This window comes from Pipra filicauda, unplaced genomic scaffold, assembly GCF_003945595.2.
Source record: "Pipra filicauda isolate LSUMZ 115617 unplaced genomic scaffold, ASM394559v2 scaffold200_size1382263_pilon, whole genome shotgun sequence".
In the NCBI taxonomy this organism is placed as follows: Eukaryota; Metazoa; Chordata; class Aves; order Passeriformes; family Pipridae; genus Pipra; species Pipra filicauda.
Window position 1 is genome coordinate 20,698 of NW_024104311.1, and position 17,155 is coordinate 37,852.

Consider the following 17,155-nt stretch of genomic DNA (forward strand, 5'->3'; position numbering starts at 1 on the left):
AAAACTTTTAAATATCTTCAAGATATTCTGAAGTTTATATACTTGGCCTTTGGTAATTTCATACATTTAATTAGACAGAATTAAGAAATCTGTTTGGGATTATAGAATTCTTAGACAGCCATATGTATATCCAAAAATATTAGTCAATAAATTCTCAAAAAATATATTCACCTAAAATGTGTAAATAGCTATATATTCCTCCAAAGCACATAATACTGCCTTTGTCGGAGACAAAATCCATTTGAACCAGTACAAGTTTTCTCATAAAACGTTCTTGTGTTTCAGAACTTTCTATTTATGTTCCTAACCAAGAATTTTGAAAGTTAAAGGATATACATCTTAATGAGTCCCTTAGTCGCTTTTGGCAATTCCCTGTTTCATTCATTCTGTTGAATATTTTGTAAGTATGCATTGTCAGACCTTGACTGAAGATGAAAGTAAGGTGTCAAACGTTTAATATTAAAATATATACTAAATAAAAAACACCTATCTTTACTAAATGTAAGAGGTGTTGGATTTATATATGTTACTGTATTTTTTTCTACTTTGTCAAAGCGAGAATAGTGAGAAAAATTATGCTCAGTTGGATGGCAGCAGAATCATTTAGACTTATATTACCTCTGCAAAATAAACCAGGACTGTTATTATGGGCAAGGATTATAACCTGAGATGTATTTGTTCACCATGAGGTAGGGGTGTAACTGTTTCTTTCTATACATGCGAAACCAAAGTGCAGAAAAATGCAGAAACTTCCTCAGGGTGGCACAAACAGCACTGACGGAGACAAATTCCAAGGTTTTCAGGTTGACAACTGGACTATATATTTAGTTTCTAGATTGAAATGTAACTCAGCTTGCTGCCTAAAGCCAGCTGTCACGGGATAATTTTATTACACTGAGATGGGAATGAAACTGCCAACTCTAAGTGATTATTATACTTTTATAGGAAAGTGTTTTATATTTTTATAGGAAAGATATAATTATGGTGGTTAAAAAAGACCTTTTCTATTCTAGTAAGAAGACTTCCACTAGGTATAAGCATATAAGAACTCCTAATAGCGGTGTGTCACCTTTAACTGGCCTTGAAGAAAGGTAATGTGATACCATTCAAAATAGGCAAAACCATAAAAAGCAGTTTCTTGTTTATTCAATCACTTAATGCTAGAATAACTGGAAATGCCAAGAACTATTGAATAGAAGTCAACTTAAAGCTGCCACAACATACTACAGTATTTCCTAATGAACATACCAAATTCACTAACACTCAGAATGCTATCTTTATTGAGTCTAAGGAATAAATGTGATACACATCTTTAAGTTTTATATTTCACATCCTGAAGGCAGCAAGTGTTTTATGTTCTTGAAGTCAAGTGACCATGGGAGGGGTTCACGTAATTTTTACCATTTTTAAAGGGATTGCAGAGCTCATGTTGAAATACACGAACTGTATGTAAACCAAAAGCCTTTGAAATAAAAAAAAAAAAATCCAATTTTTTAAAATTTATTTATGATTTACATTAATCTCTTGAATCTTTGATATATAACAATTATTTAACTGCAGGATTTAGCAAGACGTAGCTGCTAAAACGTGCAACAGATGAATGCTGCTTTAATTTTGAAACGTTACATTTATTCCTTTCTTCCCATTGCAGCTATATTGAGTGCAAGCTGCAGTCAAGCTAAATAAAGCTCAACAAACCAGTACCATTTTAAGTGATGCACAGGTAAAGAAACTAATGAGTGGAATGACTTCATTTATTCAGTTCCTTTCAGCTCAGGCAGAATGACAGCCAGTCTGGAGAAACTGCTAATGAAACTTACTGCCATTCTAAAAATAAAAATCACAGCTTGAAATGTAATGCCTGTGCCTCTGTGGAATCTAAAGGAAATAGAAATGTAGCTATAAGTAACTGTTTGGAAAGATATCGGTATATTACAATGTTTACTGGTAATCAATAAGCCTGTATTAACCATTTTGAAGGACTCTCTATACCTCTCCTAAAGTAAGGAGCTTTATTTATTGAAAAAAAGGATAAGGAAGTTAAATCCCCATATCCTGTTACCATTGTGAGAATTGCATGTATGGGATTTAACATAAGAAATTGCAAAGGGAACAAAGTGCTACTCCAGGCTCAGAAAATATTATTCTTTTTTTAGTAACTTATTCCATACAGTTCATTTTGTGAAAAGTTTCATTTCACTTGAAAAATGAAATCCTGCAAGAAAAGATTTTTTTCTGAATGGTTATAATCTTAAACAATTTTTTGTGCCTCAGGCTCACATAATAAACACTTCCAATCTCTCAGATCACACTCAGAACTTTATAAATCATTGTGGATTTTGCATGCATGTTCATCTACTTTCCCAGACTCACACTAAGCTTAGATGGATGGACACTACATTTATGTTGAAATCAATCTCAATCCTTCTTAGGACAAGAATTTCTAAAAGCAGGCGCAATAATAATTTCAAGAAGTATGTATCTGGCAAGTAAAGGTGAATAGTAAAAAGGGGGAAGAATCTAGGACATACGGGTTTCCTATGCCTAGCCAAGTCAAAATAGGAATAGAGAGAAAGTGTGAGATGATACCTAATCCACAAGGAGTCTTATATGCACAATCATGTTCAAAGCATTGGTCACATTTCCTTTATTATTCCTCATTTTAACCAGTCTTACATACACCTCCACACATGAATACAAAATACATGGTTACCTGCCATCTTCTGTAGAAGGTGACAATTGTTCTCATGGGTCACAGGAGAGCTAAGAGGTGAACACATCAAGCTGACCATGGAGCAAGCCAATCTAAATTTCCACTGTTAATACAAGGACCTGTAGGTAAATTAATACACAAAATTGTGTACCTCTAAGTTTAAATCAGGTGCTTAATTATGAACACGAATTTGTTGGTATCAAAAGGAAGCACACTGTAAAGTGCAAAGTAAAGAAAATGAGTGGTGTCACACGGTAATTCTAGTGGATGAAGGATTGCATGACGTTATCAGGCAGAACCTCTTGCTTCCTTATTCTAGGCACTATTTTTTGTGTCTTTTAGAAAGCAAAGGCTCTCTTTAAGAGAAATGAAATATTGATTTCAGGTTCTAGCCAGACTCCATTAAGATGCTCTTTTAAGTTATATTGTGTCTGCAAAGAGTAGAATTTTATGAACATAAATCAGTTTTCTAGTCCATAAGTGGGCTTTTCATAAGCACCCATATATAATTCACCCAACTTTCCTGTGAATCAATAGAACTTGACTCACAGCTTTCCTAAGCACTTTCAAAAAACCTTACCCGCATGTCTGGTATTGAATGTATCAATGATGACAAAGTTATACTACAGGTAGCCCATTTGTTTCTGAATACAGGAGCAAGAGAAACAGCCTTGTGGGGAAAAAAAGGACAATTGATGACTCACAAAGCATTTCTCTGTGTGTTGAAAGCAGATGATTTGAAAGTATATTTGAATAAAGAAAGAAGACCTGACCAATGTGATATATGGTTTGGGATGCCTTTCGGTCTCTTAGCTCTGCCTACACTGCCAGAGGCACCACTCCCCAAACTCCAAAAGGTGCTTTAACACAACAGACCTGGAGCCTAGGTCAGTGCAAAACACAGGAAGTGGGGAGCCAGCCCTTACAACTCAAAGGGACACTCCACTCCAGCCAGGGTTAAGTGGTCCTGGCTCAGGCTCTGACCAGAGGCTCATCCTATTCAGGGTGAACATCAGCCCTGGAAATCAAATTAACAGGGAAAAAAATGGTGCTTCCTTCCTTATCTCATTCTTAGAATGGTCCAAATTTTTACTGCATCTTTGACAATTCTGTCCAATTACCTAACCTGTGAGGAGTGGAGTGGATTACAGGAGAGCAGGTCAGCCTGAGGGAGGCATACTGATATCCAGAGAAGACTGTTTGTTCAGCGAAGAGTCAGGAACAGTTTTATTTTTCAACAATTACAATTTGACATGACTTGTTCCATACTGTTATAGTGTGTCCTGGTTTCCTCTGGGACGTTTTGGATTTATTGTGAGAATGATGTTGATAACACACAGACGCTCTAGTTGTTGCTGAGCAGTGCTGGCATAAAGTCAAGGACATTTCAGTGTCTCCATGCTCTGCCAATGAGGAGCTGCACAAAAAGGTGATAGGCAGCATAGCCATGATACCTGATCCAAGCTGGACAAAAGGATATTCCATACCATGGAACATCACGTTCTGTCTGTATACTGAGGGGACTTGGCTGGGAGGTGCCGATTGCTTCTCAGGGACTGGATGGGCATCGGTCAGCAGGTAGTGAGCAATTGCATTGTGCATCATTTCTCTTTATTGGGTTTTATTCCTCTCTCTCTTTTTTGCTGTCTCCATTTTCATTACTATTAGTATTGTTATTATTGTAGTGGTTATTATTATTTGAATTATTAAACTGTTCTTATCTCAACCCACGGGTTTTACCTTTTCCTGATTCTGCTCCCCATCCCACCAATGTGAGGGAGGGGAAGATGCAGGGTAAGTGAATGGCTGCATGGTACATAATTGCTGTCTGAGGTTAAACCATGACACAGCAGTATTATGTTTTCTTAGTAGTTGCAGCAAAATTGAAAGATGCTATACACATATGGACAGTTGATAAATTCTGCTCTAATGGATATAAAATTCAGAGACAAAGAATTCTATTTTTTTTCCAGAAAAAAGAGGCAGAAACAAAGGCATTCACTTCCTTGATCAGATAATGACTTGCACACATCTTTACAGCAGTCCCCTGGAGACAGCTGTCACATGTGTAGATGTACACTTAACTACAAAGGTTTCTACAACTGCTTCTAATACAGAGCTTGACCTCTCTGAATAAAGACAAATACTATCGTCCAGACTGGCAATGCTCTAGGGCCGTGTCTTGGCAGCATCCTTAATGCTTTCACGGGCAATATAGCTGAATCCCTTCAGAACAACATGAGTACTGAGCAGCACTAAACAAAAGTTTCAAGGGCTTGAAGAAAGAGATGCGAAAAAGAAAAAGAAAAAGAAAAAGAAAAAGAAAAAGAAAAAGAAAAAGAAAAAGAAAAAGAAAAAGAAAAAGAAAAAGAAAAAGAAAAAGAAAAAGAAAAAGAAATGGTTTTTTTTTCCCAGTTCAGCTTTGTCTGCAATCTGGCCATCAGTCTCACTGAAATCTAGCCAGAGAGCAATTTTTGTGCTTTCTCAGTATGCCAGCACTGCTTCTCTGGGGTTCTGCATGCATTTGTAGAGCAGGAAGGAAGCTAGTGAATAAATTACACCACCACAGGTTGTCAGTATTTTTTATTCAAGAAGATACATTAAAAAAAATATTTTTGGCCCTATTTTTAATATAAATTCACAGGTTTCATCATTCATAACCAGCACTATGTTCTGTTTTAGAAATAAGCCATCTCAAGGCATTTTGTACTCCTCAGTGGATTTTGCAGGTCAAGGGAAGTGATCCTGCCCCTCTGACTAGTGCTGGTGAGTACCTGGAGTACTCTAACTACTACTGAGGTCCCCAGTACAAGGAGAGGTGGACAAACTGGAGAGCAGCCAGCAAAAGTCGACAAAGACAATGAAGGGAGTAGAGCATCTCCTACAAGAAAGGGCTAAGAGTGTTTCCTCCAGACTGTTCAACCTGGAAAAGACTCTGGAGAGGATTTATTCCAACATATATCAATAGCTGAAGTAGAGGTGCAGAGGCTAAGCCAGGCTCTTTTCAGGGGCTCTTTTCAGTTTATGCCCTGCGACAATGGGCATAAACTGAAACATGGAAGCTTCCCTCAGAAGATCAGAAAACCCTTTTTTTACAGTGAGAGTGACCAAGCACTGGCAGAGGATGTCCAGGGCTTGTGGAGTCTCCCTCCTTGGAGATGATACTCAAAAGGTGCGTGGCTATGGTCCTGGGCCACCATCTCTCAGTGACTTTGCTTGAGCAGGGAAGGTTGGACCAGATGACCTCTGGAGGTACTTTCCCACCTCACTCGTTCTTGGTTCTGTGACTCAAAACACTCTCATGCAAGCTCAGAAAGTACCTCCAGGTTGCCTGATATGGGAAGGTTTGAATGGTCCTGTATGTTCATGAAGAGTCAGGTTTGCCTCATGAAGGCATCGATGAAGCCTCCAAATCTTTTTTTTTTTTTTCATCAGGACTGCACAGAAAACTAATAAGAAAAACAAAAGCATAAGGGGTGCGATAAGTGAAACATCTCTCTAAAAGCATTAGTTCTGTTTTCATAGCGTGTGTTGCAGGTGACTGGACATTTCCCAGTTGGTTGGCAGGCCACAACTTATAGCAACTTGCTGCACATCAGTGCTGTGAGTCAGCAAGTTGGCAGTTTGATCTTCATCTGAATTCCTTCACAGCAGTGTCTTAGTGCTTCTGTTCTGTGGTGGTCCTAGTCATATAGTGTCACAAGGAGTATACAGAGTAGAGGCCGACTGTAGTTAAATACAAAAATTGAATACAGTTTGTCTTGATCCAGTAATTAATGTATTGTATCACCTCTGTCTTTTGAGAAAGCTCCTCTTTGCACCAGTCTTACTTGAAAGTAACAGTGTTCTTCGTACACCACTGTTTTTCAGTGACTTCAGTAGTCTTTGGCCATGATCTGAAAAGCCTGCAGCAGGTACTGTCAGTGTGGGCATTAAATGTGAGGCTCTGCACAGGGCATGCCGTGGGGAAAAATTTCTCTATGAAGTCTTTGAGGTTGTTTTTAAAGACTCTAAGGAAAAAGGAGAAGAAAATAAGGTTTTCAGAGGCTTGCTACCAAGCATTAGATTAGGATTGGCATTAAAGGCAGTGCCTTTGAGACAAAGTAATTGTAAATCTACTTCACTTTTCACTACCACCTTGTGAGAAGAGTGGTAAGTAACAGGAGAAGTTATTCTGGGGGATATTTGGAGTAAAGCATGAGAAAGCAGATGATGTGGAAGGATAAGAGAATTTCTTATAAGCCATTGGGGTCATTGGTACCAGGGCAGGAAGGAGAAAAAGTTGATCATACTGTGGAAATGCAATACAGGGAGCAAAGGCATGACCACACAAAATGTTCAGTAATGCATTTTATAGACAAACGTTACATAAAACAGGATGACAAAACCAGGACTCAGGTTTCACAGCTGTTATCCTCTTAACCTAAAAAGGCCTTGCACAGGTCTCTTTAGGATTTTCTGATGCATTTTGTGACGGAGAATAAATTCTTAGCCCCAATCTTGAGCATTAGATTTGACTTTATTTTTGCAATTTTTAGTAGGAGCTGTTTTTGTGTAAAGTAGTATCATTCCTGACACTAATAACAAAGTATACAGTAGTACCCTTCTTGGTAGGGTGTGCTACAAGGCCCTGTGCTCAGCAGGGCTGTGGCACCTCCACGGGGTTCAGTACCTTGTCACCTGTGATTCAGTGAAAGAAACCTGGTGTCCCCGACAGAGGAGGCCAGGGACTGTGGCCCTTCAGGGCTGCCCTATGCCTCCAAAAGACTTGTTGTCACAGGTGTCACGATGACTCCTTGGTGACATCACAGGGCTTTCAGAGACCACACCCAGAAGATACAATCCCCGTCCTCAGAAACAAAACCTTCCCAGACAGCTAAACTCATGTGACTGCCCTGTTGTCAAGCAGAATTATGTTGCTGTTTTTCATATAAATTCAGGTTTCACAGGTTTCACTGTTCAAACCCAGCAGTGCGTTTTAGAAATGTTTAGATGTTTAAGAAATAAACCATCTGAAGGCAGTTCTTACTCCTCAGATTACTTTCTCAGGAGTAGGTTTGGTGTGAAGTAGTATAATTTCTGATACTAGTACTATTTTTGTATGGTGTGTTACCAGGTTCTGTGCCTGACAGGGTTGCGGGACCTCCACCAGAATTGTCTCCTTGTTCCCTGTCCTTTTCTCCTCCTTTATGAATTAGATCGTCATCACTGATACTGAAGTGTGTGATGCTTTTGCAGAGCTTTCTGTGTGCTAAGAAAAGTTAAAGTTCTTGCTTTTTGGCTACAAATTAATTCTTGTATAATGTATAATAATTAAAAAAATTACAGGAAAGAGTGATTACACAGTCCTATCTTGAACACAGTCAGTGTTCAAGTGTTCAAGTCAGATACCTTAATGGTCTTTAGACTAACTGAGCAACCTGCCTTTAGAAAGAAAAATTCATTCTTGTACCTGAGATTTGTCCAGTTCTGAGCACCCTGACCACCTGAATTACCTGTCATTGTAATTTGAAGCTCTCCTGCAGAACAGCTCTAGAGCCAAGACAGCGCTATGGAGAAAAAAAGTCTCTGTATATATCCAGACACACAGATCCATGCATTCAGAGATCCTTTAACTTTCCCTGGAGCTTTGCTTACACATGTGAAAATTCAAGGTATCTCACACAGAGGAGTTTGTAAGTAAAAAGTCACACATGCAGGATACTGTTCTGGGTCATCATCCTGGACTCTTTCATCACCTTGCTTTACCAACATCAGCATGTGCTTACAGGCTTAAACCAAAGGCTTTTCTTAACATCTTTTTTCTCTATGTCCAATTTCTCAAATTCTATCTTTCAATGACTAACAGTTTAACTCTTTTTTAGGGCGAGACCCTGACAGAAAAAACTATGCTGTTAGAGCTACACATTGAGTCAGCAGAGTCCCCCAGAGAGGACTGAGCATCATTGCCATGCATGGAAGGGAAGCTGGCACATACTCAGCTGAAAGGGGCCCTGATGGGAATCACCCCAGAGTAATGAGGGAAATAGTGAAAGAACTTGCCAAACCAGTCTCAATCATCTACCAGCAGTCCTAGTTAACTGGAGAAGTTAAAGCTGACTGGAATTTAGCAAGTGTAACACAAGAAGGGTCAGAAGGACGATCCAGGGAACTACAGGCCTGTCAGCCTAATCTCAGTTGTGGGCAAGGTTATGGAAGAGATCATCCTGAGTGCCATTACACAGCACATGTAGGATCAGCCAGCATGATTTCATGAAAGGCAGATCATTCTTGACCAACCTGATCTCCATCTATGACAAAGTGACCTGCTTAGTGGATAAGAGAAAGGCTGTGGATGTAGACTTCAGTAAGGCACTGTCTCCCACAGCATCCTCCTAGAAAAATTGGATGCTCATGGCTTCGATGGATGGACTCTTCAGTGGGTAAAAGACTATCTGGATGGCTGTGCCCAGAGAGTTGTGATGAATGGAGCTAAATCCAGTTGGCGACCAGTCACTAGAGGTGTTCCCCATGTCTCAGTTTTGGGGCCAGTCCTGTTTAGCATCTTTATTGATGGTCTGGACGTGGGGATTGAGTTCACCCCAGTAAACTTGCAGACGACACTAAATTGGGTGAGAATATCAATCTGCTTGAGGATAGCAAGGAACTACAGAGACCTGGACAGGCTCAATCAATGGGCCAACTGCATGAGGTTCAATAAGGGGAAGTGCCTTGTCCTGCACTTGGGTCACAGCAACCCCATGCAGTGCTACACGTTGAGGGAGGAGTGGCTCAAGAAAGAAAGGAACTTGGGGCTGCTGGTTGACAGCCAGCTCAATGTGAGACAGCAGGTAGCCAAGAAGGCCAATTGCATCTTGGCCTGTATTAGAAATAGTGTGGTCAGCTGAACTAGGGAAGTGATCATTCCCCATATTCAGTGAGGCCACCCCTTGAGTATTGCATTCAGTTCTGGGTCTCTCACTTAAAAAAGGACATTGAGGTGCTGGAGGGTGTTCAGCAAAGCGCAAAAAGGTGTTTGAAGGGCCTAGAAAACATGTCCTATGAGGAACAGCTGAGGAAGCTGGGTTTGTTTAGTCTTGAGAAGAGGAGGCTGGTGGGGAGCTCATCTTTCTCTACAGCTACCTGAAAGGTTGGTCTCTTCTGCTGTGCCTGCAGTGAGAGGAATTGAGGAAATGGCCCTAATCTGAGACAAGAGATTCAGATTAGATGTTAGAAAAAACATTTCAGTGTTAGGATGGTCAGGCATTGGAATAGGTTGTCCGGGGAGGTGGTGGGGTCACCATCCCTGGAGGTGTATGCATCTGTCTCTGGGTGATGTGTTTTAGGGGTTACAGTGGTAGTGCTGGATTGACAGTCGGACTTGATGATCGTAAAAGTCTCTTCCAACTTTTATGATTCTACGAAAGATGAGTGAAATAGAATCAGAACTGAAATAAAATCTTCTGTTTTGCTCATTTATATTATTTCCCTTTCTGCTATTAACACTTGGGTGGTCTGTCCATTGAGAAAACTCAGTACACAGGAATTACTTGTTCCTCTACTCTCCTGAAGTAAATTCCAGCAGTCTTTCCAAAACACCATGGAAACTTATGAGAGCACAATTTTTCAAATGCACACAGATGGCTTGCCTGCAACCTTATTTAAATATCACTTTCAGTGTCCCAAACATGAGCGTGGCAGTAATGAGAAAGGTAATACAAGAAATGCAAACACATTAAGAAGGAACACAGCATGAAGAGACAGAGAAGCATCAGAACAGCTTCTCTGAAAATCCACATTAAAATTACCAATTAGTGAAATGCCATCTGTTCCTCCAAACTTCACTTACAGCAGGAGGTTCTCCTGTTTAACGGAATTATTAATTCTTCAGGGTTTGGAAAAATTAATGATTAGTTGTACTTTTTCCCTCTATCTTTTTTTATTGGATGAATCACTACATAATTATTTACCTTGGAAATGTCACAAGGGCAGCCACCACCATGGTGCAGTAGTATTTTTTGCTTGTAGCAGTGTTGTATAAAATTTGGCAGGATCTATATTCGCTGGACATCAAGGATGCTGCACTTTTTTCTTTTTCCTTTTTTTTTTTAATTTAATTCTGCTGCATTCCTTCAATGCAGCTGTGATAATCTCCTGTTACAGTTCATTTTGGTTTTGGATAGTTTTCCAAGAAGAAAATCAGTGTAAAAACAGGGGTGAGTTTCACACCAGACTGGGTGGAATAGAACCATTACAAGATTATGTGTAATCCAGGTTCCAGTAGAAACATATTATTTCTTGGGCTTTGTCAAAGTTTGGCCCAGACTTGTTGAAAAATCTGTAAGTATGGCCTTAATTTTTGCTTTAGAATGAGCTGAAACACAGCAAAACTTGCTGAGTTTTTCCAAGACAATTAGTTTTTACATCCAGACCTGGTGGAAACTGGGAAGAATTATTAAACCACTTCTTCTCTTCCCTCTTTTTCTACTCTTTCTTCTGATGTCAGGATTTCCAAAAACTTCAGCAATTTGGGTTCTATTGAGGTCACATTTTTAATACAGTTTTTCACAGGCTGTGGATCATGCTAGCTAGGAGTGTAGAATACTTTTAAAAAACTTCTTGCGTAGAGTGAAAAAGAAGATATACGCAGGTTCTAAAACTTTTATTTTCCAGTTTCACTGCTTGCAAGTTTCTTGATGAAGAGAAGTCCTTTGGCTGGAGTACAAGTCTTATGAGGCTGAGGAAATTGGGGTCGTTTAGCCTGAAGAAAAGGAGGCTCAAGGGGCACTTCATCACAAGGTGGGGCTTGGTCTTTTCTCCCAAAGAAGAAGTGATAGGACAAGCAGAAAAGACCTCAAGTTGTGCCAGGGGAGGTTTAGATTGGATATTAGGAATAATTTTGTCACTGAAAGGTTTCTCAAGACCTTTCACAGAAAGGTTTCCCTGCCCAGGGAAACCTTTGGTTGAGTCACCATCCCTGGAAGTATTTAAATAACCTGTAGATGTGGCACTTAAGGATTTGGCAGTTAGGGATTTGTCAGTATTAGGTTAACAGTTGGACTTGGTGATCTTAAAGGTCTTTTCTGATCTAAATGATCCTGTGATTCTATAAGTGATAACAGTATTACCCTTATATTCAATAGCAGTATTGCTGATGAATTTGGACCATCACATGAGTCCTTCACACTATGAGAGTACAGCACACTAGGGCTAAATATTTGTCTTTTACTCATAAGTTTCCTGAAATTTTTCCTTGATAAAACATTGTGCTGTGTATCATGATCTGATAGATGTAATGCATTAAACTGGGGTTTTTATATTGGTTTTACTACAGAGGGAAATAAAAGAGGATAGTCTTCAGAGTTTTGCAATGGAATCATAGAATCAACCAGGTTGGAAAAGACCTCCAAGATCATCAAGTCCAACCTTTGATCCAACATTGCCATAGTTACGAGACCATGGCACTAAGTGCCGCATCCAGTCTCATCTTAAAAACCTCCAGGGACGGTGAATCCACCACCTCCCTGGGCAGCCCATTCCAATATCTGATTACTCTCTCCATAAAAAATTTCTTCCTAATATCCAACCTAAACTTCCCCTGGCAGAGTTTAAGATTGTGCCCTCTCATCCAACTGCTGGTTGCCTGGGAGAAGAGACTGATCCCCACCTGGCTACAACATCCTTTCAGGTAGTTGTAGAGAGTGATGAGGTCTCCCCTGAGCCTCCTCTTCTCCAGGCTAAACAACCCCAGCTCCCTCAGCATCTTCTCATAGGACTTGTGCTTGAGTCCCTTCACCAGCCTTGTTGCTCTTCTCTGGACCTGCTCCAGCACCTCAATATCCTTCCTGAACTGAGGGGCCCAGAACTGGACACAGGACTCGAGGTGTGGCCTCACCAGTGCTGAGTACTGGGAGAATCACTTCCCTTCCCAGTGCTGGCCACACTGTTCCTGATCCAGGCCAAGATACCATTGGCCTTCTTGGCCACCTGGGCACGCTGCTGGCTCCTGTTCAGCTTCCTGTCAATCCAAACTCCCAGCTCCCTTTCTGCCTGGCTGCTCTCCAGCCACTCTGTGCCCAGCCTGTAGCGCTGCAGGGGGTTGTTGTGGCCAAAGTGCAGGATCCGGCACTTGGCCTTGTTGAACCTCATCCCATTGGAATCAGACCATTTCTCCAGCTTGTCCAGGTCCCTCTGAAGAGCCCTCCTTCCTTCCAGCTGATGTACACTCCCCCTCAACATGGCATCATCTGCAAATTTGCTAGTGGTACACTCAATCCCCTCATCCAGATCATCAGTAAAGATATTAAACAGAACTGGACCCAACTCTGATCCCTGGGGGACACCACTAGTGACTGGCCATCAACTGGATGCAGCACCGTTTACCACCACTCTCTGGGCCCGGCCCTCCAGCCAGTTCCTGACCCAGCACAGGGTGCCCCTGTCCAAGCCGTGGGCTGCCAGCTTTTTCAGGAGTATGCTATGGGAGACAGTGTCAAAGGCTTTGCTGAAGTCTAGGTAGACCACATCCACAGCCTTCCCCTCATCCACCTGGCAGGTCACCTGGTCATAAAAGAAGATCAAGTTGGTAGGACAGGACCTGCCCTTCCTAAAACCCATGCTGGCTGGATCTGATCCCTTGTCCATCCTGCAGGTGCTGCGTGATTGCACTTAGGATGATCTGCTCCATAAATTTGCCAGGCACTGAGGTCAGGCTGACAGACCTGTAGTTTCCCAGGTCCTCCTTGCAGCCCTTTTTGTGGATTGGTGTGACATTCACCAACTTCCAGTCATCTGGGACCTCCCTAGTGAGCCAGAACTGTTCGTAAATGATGGAGGGGCTTGGTGAGCTCTTCCGCCAGCTCCCTCATCACCCTAGGATGGATCCCATCTGGTCCCATAGACTTATGAGGATCCAAGTGGCTCAGCAGGTCGTTAACTCTTTCCTCCTGGATTATGGGCAAGCTTTTCAGCTTCCTGTCTCTGTCTACCAGCTCTGGAGGCCAATTGTCCTGAGGACAACCTGTCTTACTGTTGAAAACTGAAGAAAAGAAGGTGTTAAGTACCTCAGCCTTTTCCTTATCTTTGGTGATTATGTTCCCCCCCATGTCCAACAAAGAATGGAGGTTTTCCTTGCCCCTCCTTTTGTTATTAATGTATTTGTAGAAGCACTTCTTGTTATCCCTAACAGAAGTGGCTAGATTGAGTTCAAAGTGTGCCTTTGTCTCTCTAATTTTCTTTCTACATGACCCAACTATCTTCCTAAACTCTTCATGAGTAGTCAGCCCTTTTTACCATAATCAGTAGGCTCTCTTTTTTCCCCTAATTTCCTTGAAAATCTCCCTATTCAGCCAGGCTGTCTGTCCTCTCTGCCGACTTGCCTTTCGGCAGACCGGGACAGCCTGCTCCTGTGCATTCAAGACTTCCTTCTTGAAGCATGTCTATCCCTCCTGGACCCCTTTGTTTTCAAGGGCTGTTTCCCAAGGTATTCTCTGAACCAGTCTTTTGGTTGGATCGGCCGAAATCTGCCCTGTGGAAGTCCAGGGTAGACGTTTTATTGATGGCCCTCTTTGCATCCCTGAGCATTGAAAACTATTATTTCATGGTCACTGTGCCCCAGACAGCCTCTGACCACCACATCTCCCACCAGCCCCTCTCTGTTTGTGAACAGCAGGTCTAGCGGAGCCTCATGTCTGTTAGGCTCATTTACCAGCTGGAGCAGAAAATTATCCTGCTGAGTGAAACCTCCAGCTAATCCTAATATGTTTCATATAGAGCCTGAGGCAGTCCATGGCTTCAAGTACTCCAAGAACTCTAAATCACTGAGGATTCCAGTGTAAAATTATTGATTCTGAAATAGCAAAATGAAATTAAAATCCCTATTTGGCAAGTGTCACCAATTTTTCAGACTTCCTAATGGTGATAAGCAAACATCATTCAGCTGGAGAAAGCTGGTCTTGCCAAGTTGTGTGCAGTGATTGCTAGTAAGGTGGAGAGGAGTTTTCTGTGCCTTTCAGCGCTCTCAAAATCTCTTACTGGGGCCAGGTGTAGAGGCAGTTGCCGGTGATTCAGTCCTCTCAGCAGATCAATTGCCTTCAGAAATTCAGCGATTACCATGCACCCCTATCTAAACAAAACTACTCACTCAGAATATTAATGGGTATTGATAGTGCTTTCTGTGGAAATCTTTGAAGTGAGATTTACTATCATTTAACAAATAGACAATGTTTCTATAATAATAGGATAGCAAAAATATAAAAATAGTGTGAAAATAACTGGGTTCCTTTATTGGCTAGTTAGCTATTTCAATTTTAAAATTAATTTCACTTAAAGCCATTTCAAATGGTTTTAACAGTTGTCATCTATTAGATACTATCAGTAACATTTAGGATCTGATTGTAGGAAAGCCCTGGTTGATCAATACAAACTGCAAAAGACGCCTGTTCTGCTCAGTTAATATTGGGAAGATTCAAACTCTCTCCAAGTTCTTATCTATTTCTATTCAGAGTTCTGTCTGAAACTGTTTCTCAATATATAGGAATTAAGACAGAAAGTTTTACATTAGGTAGCGTACCATCAGGTCCCAGGTTGCAGAACATACATTCCTCTAGATAGACCCAGATTTAACATTTCTCCATTAAACCGACAGCTATTCAAAACTTCATATAGCATGTTTTTAACACGATGTATGTGTAATCCGAGTGGAGATTTATTTTTTTTGCTTGCTATAAAAATGTTACCTTCCTGATTTTATGGAAAAAGACATTTCCTCTGTGTCACAAACACAAAGGTTATTCCTGCACTGCCTTCCTTTCCTGGAATTTCCCTTCCTTTCTGCATTTCCCACGGACCATCAGTAATATTAGTTTTTTAAAGCTGATGAGCTGTCTATTGAATTAACCTGAGCCACATATTATTCCTTTATATTCATTCAGGAAAAATCTCTAGGCTAGATGACACTTTTAGTCCATGCTAGCAGGCATAGCTGAGTATTAGTGATGGAGAGATCAAAAAAAAAAAAGAAGAGAAATGAGAGAGGTGGCATCTTAATGAAGAACAAGTTTCCTCACACTCCAACCAAATAGTGAACTAGAAAAAATCAAAGCCCTTCTGATATTTAAAAATCTGTCTTCAGGTAGTCTGTGTGAGGCAGAGCCACTGGTGGCTCCAAGGCCCCAGTGTCTCTTCAACACTGTGAGAAGACCTGCACTGGCAGAAGACTCTTCGCTTGTGCTCTGAATAGTATCCTAATAGCTGCCACAGAATCAAGGTTGTTTTTAAAGAGCAAATTGTCTTCCAGATAGAGATTTGTTAAATTCCAGGTACTGTTGCATATCTACAAATGGCAGCTTTATGATACTGAGAGAGTATGGAAAGGGCATTGAGCATATACATCAGTCAGAGTATTGTCCCAAATATGGGTTCTTTCAACCTCTGGGCAAGAAGCTGATCCAACACAGAGTCAAGGTCAATAAACATGATTTGTTTATTTCATATCTTCACAGGTGATGAATCCACAAAACTGGCACACCATCAGTATGCCAGATGCTCATTTTTATACACTTGGAATAATAAAAAAATGGCATATCCCATATACATAACAACCTAAAGGTACAGTCACAGAAGGTTAATCCGAGAGGGTGGGTAGAGCAACATCACTTTTCAAACCATTCAATTGCTTTGATATGATGGGATTTGTTTCACTTGCATGGGGTGTTTTGTTTAAGCCAAGATGATCATTTGATCAGAAAGAAATCTAGGAGAGTAGTTTTGCACTTTTTCCTCACTGAAGAAACTTAACATTAGAGCCCAGATTTTAGGAAGATCTTGCAAGCAAATCAGGATTAGCAACAGCATGATGTGGTGTCTGCAGTGTGTTCATGTCAGGAAGACCTAATGAGGGCTAATAGAAAGGTAACTTAAGGAGAAGACATTTTATTTCTCTAGGAAGACTCAACATGCAACAATGGAAAGAATAGATACATCAGTGTTTGGTACAGATAGACTATGGCTCTCCCAAAGTAGCTAAAATCAGCTTCTCAATATCGCACTCATTTTGTCCACGTAGAATCCTAAAATAACCATTTTCTCCCCAAGATTTTCCCCAGGAATTTGCAGCGATCTAAAAGTAAACAAAGCAGAAAAAAAAACTTATCAGCTTTCATTTTAAAGTAGTATTTAAAAATGCAAAGTGTAAAATACAAAATCAATTTTTGTGTTAGTTTCCTTTTTAAGAAACCGAGTTTCTCAGATTTGGTGCTCTGAAAATCAGCATGCATCTTTTTCTGATATCTTGTAATTTGTTCCATTTTGCTGTGATCAAAGTTTCTGTTCTGAAATCAGGGTTAATAAAAAGAGAATATTATTTCTATGAGAAAGTTTGATAAATTGAAGCAGAAAATATGAGACAAAAATTTGACTATTGGCTGCTGAAAGAGGACATTGAAACAATAATAGTCACAATAC

General features: G+C 40.6%; 1 protein-coding gene across 3 annotated transcripts in view; it reads right to left on the reverse strand.

Annotated features, from left to right (window-relative positions):
* Positions 1–16,198: 16,198 nt before the first annotated feature.
* TINAG (tubulointerstitial nephritis antigen) overlaps positions 16,199–17,155 on the reverse strand; it is a 46,834-nt gene continuing 45,877 nt past the window's right edge. For all 3 annotated transcript variants that reach the window (XM_027724317.2, XM_039380783.1, XM_039380782.1), the window contains one exon: positions 16,199–16,811. In XM_027724317.2, the coding sequence (XP_027580118.1) occupies positions 16,695–16,811 (117 nt within the window). In that variant the 3' untranslated portion in view covers positions 16,199–16,694. The remainder of the gene's footprint in view (positions 16,812–17,155) is intronic.